This window comes from Argopecten irradians, chromosome 14 (assembly GCF_041381155.1).
Source record: "Argopecten irradians isolate NY chromosome 14, Ai_NY, whole genome shotgun sequence".
NCBI classification, from domain to species: Eukaryota; Metazoa; Mollusca; class Bivalvia; order Pectinida; family Pectinidae; genus Argopecten; species Argopecten irradians.
In genome coordinates, this window is record NC_091147.1 from 6839580 (window position 1) to 6850927 (window position 11348).

Below are 11348 nucleotides of genomic sequence, written 5' to 3' on the forward strand. Positions count from 1 at the left end.
GGAAATGTTCCAACAAAATATGGGCAACCAAAAATGTAAGACGCCCAAGAAATGCCAATCGACAACGTACGATCAAGATATTTTATACACTAGGAAACGTATTGAAAATGAATGAAATCGTTATTTACTGTTCTTGATTTTGCTTATCACAGAGGAAAATAGAACACATCGAAGATCAAATAACACAGAAAATGGACGCCTTGTCATTTGACGAACTTAATACGGACTCAACCACTGAATGTGAGTAACATAATTCAGTTAGTTAGCATATCTTAATACTAACTCCTGTTTAGAGTATCGATGCCTCACACACATGAGATATTCTACAGATATATTATACCCACTATTGCTAAGCATGTTAGTATGGAATTATTTGAACTAAGCTAACAGGCAACATGAAATTTTATAATAATATGCAATTTTATAATTATATGCAGTTTTATACTTTTACAATTTTTAAAATAATAGAAATAAGTTAATCAAACGAGTCGTAAGAATGGCTTTTGTTGATGCATACTTATTGTGCAAGTACTGTATGCAGATTTACGGATACCGTGTACGCTATTAACTAAACTACATTATACTAAATATATATATGAATGTTCATTATTCGGTATATAAGAATGCAGATACAATACAATTGTTATACAAATGCATTTAACTTTATTTTTAGTGAAATTATTTGAATACGAAAATCTATTCAGCAGGTGCTACCAAATGCCCTTTTTGAACTATTAAATAAGTTAAATATAATATTGTGATGACTAAGTATTATTATTGTTCTATATTGATACACAGCGTATCTCCGTATCCTGAATCTAATGTACGGGTTCGAGTTGAATGTTACTGGATGTCGAAGTTCACACATCATGGTAAGTTTCAGGGAAACAGGTTTACTTACATGGAATATATATAAATAAATCGACAACACTAAACCTAAATTTGCAATTTTATGACTTCAGGTTATCATGTTGGAATACCACTAAGCACAATACCGCAATTTAGCGAAAAAATAACAGGATATCAAGTTAATTCACAAGGAAAACATTAAACACTAAAACACACTTTACTGAACACAAAAAATCTCTGACAATCTGCACGATCTGGAGTCCATAAATAGCACTAGCAGAAGCGAGATTGTTGTAATTAGGGACGTGTTTGTGGCACATTGTCCTTGATAAATGTATCTGATGTAATCAAGGACCTGTTTGTGGTATATTGTCATTGATAAATGTATCTGATGTAATCAAGGACCTGTTTGTGGTATATTGTCATTGATAAATGTATCTGATGTAATCAAGGACGTGTTTGTGGCATATCGTCATTGATAGATGAATCTGATGTAATCAATGGCATGTTTGTGGCATATCGACATTAGTAGATGTATCTGATGTAATCAAGGACCTGTTTGTGGCATATCGTCATTGATAGATGTACCTGATGTAATCAAGGACGTGTTTGTGGTATAACGTCATTGATAGATGTATCTGTTGTAATCAAGGAAGTGTATTCGTTGGTAATCTGATGAATCAAGGAAGTGTTTGTGGTATATCGACATTGGTAGATGTATCTGATGTAATCAAGGACCTGTTTGTGGCATATCGTCATTGATAGATGTATCTGATGTAATCAAGGACGTGTTTGTGGTATATCGTCATTGGTAGATGTATCTGATGTAATCAAGGACCTGTTTGTGGTATATTGTCATTGATAAATGTATCTGATGTAATCAAGGACGTGTTTGTGGCATATCGTCATTGATAGATGTATCTGTTGTAATCAATGGCATGTTTGTGGCATATCGACATTAGTAGATGTATCTGATGTAATCAAGGACCTGTTTGTGGCATATCGTCATTGATAGATGTACCTGATGTAATCAAGGACGTGTTTGTGGTATAACGTCATTGATAGATGTATCTGTTGTAATCAAGGAAGTGTTTGTGGTATATCGTCATTGGTAGATTATCTGATGTAATCAAGGACGTGTTTGTGGCATATCGACATTAGTAGATGTATCTGATGTAATCAAGGACCTGTTTGTGGCATATCGTCATTGATAGATGTATCTGATGTAATCAAGGACGTGTTTGTGGTATATCGTCATTGGTAGATGTATCTGATGTAATCAAGGAAGTGTTTGTGGTATATCGTCATTGGTAGATGTATATGATGTAATCAAGGACGTGTTTGTGGCATATCGACATTAGTAGATGTATCTGATGTAATCAAGGACCTGTTTGTGGCATATCGTCATTGATAGATGTACCTGACGTAATCAAGGACATTTTTGTGGCATATCGTCATTGATAGATGTACCTGACGTAATCAAGGACATTTTTGTGGCATATCGTCATTGATAGATGTACCTGACGTAATCAAGGACATTTTTGTGGCATATCGTCATTGATAGATGTACCTGACGTAATCAAGGACATTTTTGTGGCATATCGTCATTGATAGATGTACCTGACGTAATCAAGGACATTTTTGTGGCATATCGTCAATGATAGATGAACCTGACGTAATCAAGGACATTTTTGTGGCATATCGTCATTGATAGATGTACCTGACGTAATCAAGGACATTTTTGTGGCATATCGTCAATGATAGATGTACCTGACGTAATCAAGGACATTTTTGTGGCATATTGCCATTGAAGTAAATGATGTGGTTGTAATTAATGGCATGTATTTAGCAAATGGTCATTAATAGATGTATCTGAAGACCAAAAAGGATAATTCGTCACACTACCAGTGAATTACATCATATAACACTTAATCCACTTACCGAATTAAGGTTTGTTTCTTTTAGTATGAACTTCTCAATCTTCAAGATGCCCTTATCAACCATCTGAAGTTATACATGAAAACAGAAAGCATCCGAAAAACCTTCGAACATAGTGGAACATCGATGAGGATTGCTGTGGGAGACTTAGATGTGCTTCAAGGAGAGTATTTAACATCGTACGGTCGAGTAGTTGTACAACCCAGGTACTTCTCCAGACGAATAATGTCCAGTTCAAAAACAATGTTTATGGTTAGTACAAGATTTCCCTTTATAAAGCTGCATGTACTTTGACTAATACTGTGATATATTGCTTTACCTTTCAAAATATAACATTTGTCTGCTTTATTCTACACTGTATTGTCTAGGGGATATCCTACAAAGAAACCCCGTTTGACTACAACAAGCCTTCAGATGATGTCAGTGTACCCGTTATGACATCATTTGCTTTTGATGAAGACGGAAATGAAATACCAGACATCAAATTCCTGATTGGGTTGCCTCTACCGGCTACAGCCTTCAATACCAACAACACTATAGACATGCTTCTGAACGGTACCCAGTACATGGCCGTCATTCCTGGAGGGTTTTTCAATAACTCCCCTGCTATAGTGTACGTTAACATCTCCATGATGGGATCCTGTCGTACTTATGGCAAATACGGAACCACCTCACCGACTGACACTTACTACGATTTCTACCTACATACAAACAAGATGTTGTCGGTTACACAATACCGGCCATACAGCTTGATGTTTTCATTTATTGGAGGAGTTATACAACTACCCATACACCAGGCACCAGTGGTTATCACGGTACAATGTCAAGGTAGGTTTATGTCGAAGGAGTCATACAGCTACCCATACACCAGACAACAGTGGTTACCACGGTACAATGTCAAGGTAGGTTTATATCGGAGGAGTCATACAGCTACCCATACACCAGACACCAGTGGTTATCACGGTACAATGTCAAGGTAGGTTTATATCGGAGGAGTCATACAGCTGCCCATTCACCAGACACCATTGGTTATCACGGTACAATGTCAAGGTAGGTTTGTATCGGAGGAGTAATACAGCTGCCCATTCACCAGACACAATTGGTTATCACGGTACAATGTCAAGGTATGTTTGTATCGGAGGAGTCAAACAGCTACCCATACACTAGACACAAGTGGTTATTACGGTACAATGTCTAGGCAAATTTACATCGGAGAAGTCATACAGCTACCCTTAAAAGCTTGTAGTTTTTCATCAACGCATGTAGAGTACAATCGTGTTGCCTCTGTCGCCCTTATAGAGAGCAACCAACTAAATAATTTTACATAGACCACAGTGTTAAACTTTGTTAAAGTTTTGTACTGTATTATTAAAACCAAGAAATATTAGTTAGGTATTGTGTTCTATAATTAAAGTGTAGGTTCTCATATCACACTAGATAGAAAAAAAAAGTTTGGGTCCTTCTGCTCAAACCCCAACCAGGGTAGCTTTATTGAAATCAGGCGCATTTTGCACTAAAATATCCTGAAATTCTAATGTTTTTACCTATTCATTATCAAAATTGATATTTTGAACCTAAATCTCAATATGAATTCCCAAATTGATATCATGGTTATCTAGGAATAATTACCTGTCAGAAAACATTTTTACTTTTGAAATTCATAATTAGCCAGCCAATCAGCGGCTTCTATTCTATTCTGGGCTCAATCTTGTATACACAGGGGCCATTTCGATGGTCTTTTTTATTTAGTCGGTTGATCCCTTAAGGAGTGATTTGTATAATTTCCTTCGTATCCAGCCTCTCTGCAGATACATTCCAATGTCCCATGTAAAGTGTGTACGTCGACTGGTCGAGCATCTGCGTACTGGCGGCAAGTTCATTTTCCAGAAGCTATGGGGCGGAGATAAAACGCGTCTGAATTATGTGGTGGGAAAGTGTGTTTACAATATGCAATATACTTATTAATTCTAGAGTCAAAATATATGTCTATAATAGGGACTGCCATATATCGTAAGCATGTTGAATAAGTGTTAAAGCAACGATGTGACGTCTTCCGTTAAGAATTTAGAAGAAAAACTGGAAAAACTCACTTTGCCTGTATGTATTTCTTGTAGAGGAGAATGATGCATCTGTCTTCGTTATTACTTTTATAGGCATGGGTCATATTTGAAGCTACTTTCCTGTGAGACAAGCTGCCATTATTGGTCTTTGAGATGTCCTCTGTGTATTTCTGATAATACCGGTCGTCAAAATCCTTCTTCAGCCTTATCTGAGATATATAGGGGTCCATGCCTTAAATATATACTCCTGTTCTGCCCTTAAAGCAAATGTATGTCCAATGAAACAATGACTCAATGTATTCAGCAGTTTGTTTGGAGTGTCCTAAAATTTGCAACGACCATAACTTTTGTTCTTGGTCCAGTGTGATGATGTCAGCCTCTTTCCTTCCAAGTCAATATCTTGCTTGCAAAGGTTTTTAATTTGAAGATAGCCTTGATTTTAGAATAGACCTCATCGTCCACAAATCTGACATATTTCCCATTAGAACGAAGATGATGTTGGATAGATATAACAATAACATAAATGGTTGTCTGTATTTCTTTCAGGAAACGTTCTGTAGTTCTGTCATGAAAAAAAACCAACAACAACATTGCCCCTCACATTTCTTAGGACTCTTTGAAGTAATGGGGAAGAGAAAGTTTGTTCACAGTTCATATGATTTCTGTCATCTTGCCAGTTGTTAAAGCCCTTCGGGCTCGGTTCCATCCATTATCTCTACTACTAGACAGGTTTCGGAAATCATCCATCACATACAGTATACACCAGTGCTTATCACGTTACAATGTCAAGGTTAGATTGATAAAAGCTATGTTAGTCATAAAACCTTGATCATTTTACAGATTTTATTTTGTAGCACTGTTTACTTCGCGTTTGTATTAGCTTTGTCTATATAGATACATTACATTACAGGAAACGAAAATGTTACAGTTTTTTTATATTATTATTAACTATTTTATATTTCTATCAAATGTTACTATCCATGAATATATATAATTAGCTGAAAAAAAAAATAAATATTACCAAATGGTTTATGTCTATCATCATTGTAGATAATACCATTCCCCAACATCGAGACGCTCCAAAAATAAGGATCAATCGAGCTTCACCTCAAGTCATTGACAGAACTTCGCAGGAGTGGAGAACCACAAATGGCGTTCAGGTATTAATTTAAAAAAAAAGATTTTACAATTTACTAGGTTAATATACAGAATAATATAGCAAAGTAACAATTTAAAAGATGAATACAATTTTCGAAAAACATAAACCAGATATAACAGTTTTTAGTATATCCCTATCTCGTATTCGACAGTTATTGGTATATCCGTATCTCATATTAAACAGTTGTTGGCATCTCAGTACCTCGTATTCAACAGTTGTTGCTATATCTCTATCTCGTATTCAACAGTTGTTGGTATTTCCGTATCTCGTATTCAACAGTTGTTGGTATATTTCTATTCCATATTCATCAGTTGTTGGTATATCCCTATCTCGTATTCAACAGTTGTTGGCATCTCTGAATCTCGAATTCAACAGTTGTTGGTATATCCCTATCCGAAAGTCAACAGTTGTTGGCATATCCCTATATCGTATTCAACAGTTGTTGGTATATCCCTATCTCGTATTCAACAGTAATTAGGATATTCCTATTCCATATCCAACAGTTTTTAGTATATCCCTATCTCGTATTCAACAGTTGTTGGTATATCCCTATCCCATATTCAACAGTTATTGGTATATCCTTATCTCGTATTCAACAGTTGTTGGTATATCCCTATTCCATATTCAACAGTTATTGGTATATCCTTATCTCGTATTCAACAGTTGTTGGTATATCCCTATCTCGTATTCAACAGTTGTTGGTATATCCCTATCTGGTATTCAACAATTGTTGGTATATTCCTATCTTATAGTCAACAGTTGTTGGTATTTCCGTATCTCGTATTCACCAGTTGTTAGCATATCCCTATCTCATATTCAACAGTTGTTTGCTTCTCCGTATCTCGTATTCAACAGTTGTTGGTATATCCCTATCTCGTATTCAACAGTTGTTGGTATATTCCTATCTCATAGTCAACAGTTGTTGGTATTTCCGTTTTTCGTATTCAACAGTTGTTGGTATATTCCTATTCCATATTCAACAGTTGTTGGTATATCCCTATATTGTATTCAACAGTTGTTGATATATCCCTTTATTGTATTCATCAGTTATTGGCATATCCCTATCTCGTATTCAACAGTTGTTGGCATATCCCTATTCCATATTCAAGAGTTGTTGGTATATCCCTATCTCATAGTCAACAGTTATTGTTATATCCCTATATCGTATTCAACAGTTGTTGGTATATTCCTATCTCGTATTCAACAGTTGTTGGTATATCCCTATGTCGTACTCAACAGTTATTGTCATCTCCGTATCTCGTATTCAACAATTGTTGGTATATCCCTATCTCGTATTCAACAGTTGTTGGTATATCCCTATCTTGTATTCAACAGTTAATGCCATATGCCTATCTCGTATTCAACAGTTGTTGATATCTTCCTATTCAATATTCAACAGTTTTTAGTATATCCATATCTCGTATTCAACGGTTGTTTGTATTTCGCTATCTCGTATTTAAAAGTTGTTAGCATATCCCTATCTTGTATTCAACAGTTATTGGCATCTCCGTATTTCGTATTCAACAGTTGTTGGTATATCCCTATCCCATATTCAACAGTTGTTGGCATCTCCGTATCTCGTATTCAACAGTTGTTGGGATATTCCTATTCCATATTCAACAGTTTTTAGTATATCCGTATCCCGTATTCAACAGTTGTTGGTAAATTCCTATTCCATATTCAACAGTTGTTGGTATATCCCTATCTCACAGTCAACAGTTGTTGGTAAATTCCTATCCACATTCAACAGTTATTGGCATCTCCGTATCTCGTATTCAACAGTTGTTGGTATATTCCTATCTCGTATTCAACAGTTGTTGGCATCTCCCTATATCGTATTCAACAGTTGTTCGTATATTCCTATCTCGTATTCAACAGTTGTTGGCATCTCCCTATATCGTATTCAACAGTTGTTGTTATATCCCTATCGATCTCGTATTCAACAGTTGTTGGCATATCCCTATCTTGTATTCAACACTTGTTGCCATATCCATATCTCGTATTCAACAGTTGTTGATATATTCCTATTCCATATTCAACAGTTTTTAGTATATCCCTATCTCGTATTCAGCAGTTGTTAGCCTATTCCAATCTCGTATTCAAAAGTTGTTGGCATATCCCTATCTCGTATTCAACAGTTATTGTCATCTCTGTATGTCGTATTCAACAGTTGTTGGTATGTCCCTATCCCATATTCAACAGTTGTTGGCATTTGCGTATCTTGTATTCAACAGTTGTTGGTATATTCATTTCCTTATTCAACAGTTGTTGGGATATATTTCTATCCCAAAGTCAACAGTTACTGGTATATCCATATCTCGTATTCAACAGTTGTTGGGATATTCCTATTCCATATTCAACAGTTTTTAGTATATCCCTATCTCAAATTCAACAGTTGTTGGCATATCCCTATTCAATATTCAACAGTTGTTGGTATATCCCTATCTCATAGTCAACAGTTATTGTTATATCCCTATATCGTATTCAACAGTTGTTGGTATATTCCTATTCCATATTCAACAATTTTTAGTAAATCCGTGTCCCGTATTCAACAGTTGTTGGCATATCCCTATTCAATATTCAACAGTTGTTAGTATATCCCTATCTCATAGTCAACAGTTATTGGTATATTCCTATCTCGTATTCAACAGTTAGTGGTATATCCCTATCTCATATTCAACAGTTGTTGGTGTGTTCCTATTCCATATTCAACAGTTGTTGGTATATCCCTATCTCGTAGTCAACAGTTATTGTTATATCGCTATGTCGTATTCAATAGTTTTTGGTATATCCCTATATCATATTCAACAGTTGTTGGTATACTGTCAGCTTAGAAATGTACGCGAAAGTAGCTAGATCGCGAAATTTTCTCCCGCGAGTAATAGTTGTTGACGAGTATGGACTTTGTTGTTATAAGTCTAAAAGGGCATTTGTCGCGAAATTGATAATACCGCGAAAGGTTAATGCATGCAAATGCCGCAATTAACATCCCGCAATGAACATCCCTCCTATCCCATATTCAACAATTGTTGGTATATCCCTATCCCACATTCAACGATTGTTGGTATATCACTACCCCATATTCAACAATTGTTGGTATTTCCCAATCCCAAATTGAACATAAATGTTGGTATCCCCGATCCCATATTTAACTGTTGTCCGTATTCCCCGATACCATGTTCAAAAGTTGCTCGTTCCTCACAATATCATACTCAATATTTCTTTGTAACTCCTGTGTTCTAAACCATCCCTAGTTTACTCTAGCACTTCACCTGCTTTTTATCCGATGTCTGTAACGGTCTGATGTATGCTGAGTGGTAACAAGAAAAGTTATGGTCCTTCCAGGCTTGTTTGCACCACACGAAATGTGTGGTATTATGTTTTCGTATTGAAGACCTACAGGTAACTTCTTATAGTTTAGGTATTGTAATTATCAGGTACAGATATAATTCAAGCAATATTTTTTCTTCCTTAAAAAAGTACAAAACTAAATATTGAAATTCTGTATTGTAGCTTACTGGAGGACGAACCTCTGAGATTACTCTCACGTCATACTTTTTCGGGACATTCACGGCAGGTGTTAGGATGATACCACCCGATATGATAGATTTCCAGTCGGTGTTTTTGAATTTCTCTGAGAAGCTGAGTGATACGCCATACGTGTTGGGTACAGTGATAGCAGTCCTTGTACTCTTTGTCATCATAACACCAGTTCTATACAGACGGGATAATATCGACAATACACTGGTACATAGATAATTCCTTATTTCCAACGTGCAGTGTGCAATGACTTAATCTGATAGATGCCTTTAGGCGAATGACAAATACAATTGTTATTCTATACGTTTCATTTTGCTATATATCTTACTGTTTATCAGATATGTAATATTGATAGAGATATAAATAAACATTTACAATTTTGAAATACAATTATTTACCGACATATATTAATAGTGTATAGACTAGTGGTCTGAGTGGTCTGATACAGAATCATATATATATCCACAGTGGTCATATCAACATATTTCCGGCAACAAAGCTACGTCTGCCTTCAGATATTACATTTGTATATCAACTGGATTAAGATCTAAAAGGCAGATGGGATCAACCGTGTACATCAACATCACAGGGACAAGAGGAGAGACAGGACCTCGAACAGGACGCAACAGAAAGGTACATTCGGCAATAACAAACTATGGTGTACTTCAACGACCAATCATGGGATTTCTTTTTGTATCAATATTAAATACTTCATCTATAAATGCATGTCCTACATAATCTTAAAATATTTTTTTCCTAAACACATACAATACTATTCAAATTATCATTCGCCCTTGGTCCGTCTGTCCTGCGATCTGTTCGTCCGTGTTTCCGTCTTTCCCGCGGTCTGTTCGTCCGTGTTTCCGTCTGCCCTGCAGTCTGTTCGTCCGTGCCTCCGTCTATCGTGCGGTCTGTCCGTCCGTGTTTCCGTCTATCCCGCGCTTTGTCTGTCCGTGTTTCCATCTATTCCATCCCGCGGTCTGCCCTCCGTGTTTCCGTCTATGACGCGGTCTGTTTGTCCGTGTTTTCACCTGTCCCGCGGTCTGTTTGCCCGTGTTACCATATATGTAGTGGTCTGTTTGCCCGTGTTTCCGTCCGTTATATTTACACTTGTTATATGTACTCAAAGTACTGAAAATATCGATGTCTTATGTCATCCTCATGTACCCTCATTGCTTTTTTTGGAAATAGGTGGACGATAAGATAGCAACGAGGTAGCCATTTTGAATGTTTCTTCCTCAGATAACACTTAATGAAATGTTTCAAATTTCTTATGTTGAGTCCACTCAGATCGTATCAGACAACTATCATGGATTTAGACATTTGATGGCTGTTACCACTGTCTCTCAAAATCGTTGAAAGCGCTAAATTTCGATATTTTTGAATATGTTTCTCTTTGACTCTAGTTGTGCATATTTGATTTTGAGACTAAAGATTGCTGACAGGCCATTTTCGTTTTGATAGTTGAAGTTGAATTTCGGAATTTCGTAGAAAGTGCTCGACAAATCTGTCACATACATGGAGTCTCATGAGGCTCATGTGATGAGTGAAGAATTCTCATTAAGGCTGTTTTGTCTCTAAATCTGCGTTTTTTCCTCAAATCCATTTACATAGATATGTATGGTTTGGTGAAAGGTTGGTTTTATTAGTCTAGCATCCTATTAACAGCCAGGGTCATGTTAGGACGTGCCAGGTTTGTTGGTGGAGCCGGAATACCCGGAAAAAACCCACCGACCAATGGTTAATACGTGGCAACTGCCCCACGTGGGATTCAAACCCGCATCCCTGAGGTGGAGGGCTTG

At 36.5% G+C, this 11348-nt stretch overlaps 1 protein-coding gene across 1 annotated transcript; it reads left to right on the top strand.

Moving 5' to 3' along the window:
* The first annotated feature begins 3160 nt into the window (after positions 1-3160).
* LOC138307009 (uncharacterized) lies at positions 3161-10764 on the top strand. Its single transcript, XM_069247634.1, has 5 exons — positions 3161-3615; positions 5898-6007; positions 9520-9753; positions 10015-10179; positions 10738-10764. Exons 1-5 carry the CDS (start codon positions 3222-3224, stop codon positions 10762-10764), a joined length of 930 nt encoding a protein of 309 aa, XP_069103735.1. The 5' UTR covers positions 3161-3221.
* The last annotated feature ends 584 nt before the right edge of the window (positions 10765-11348 follow it).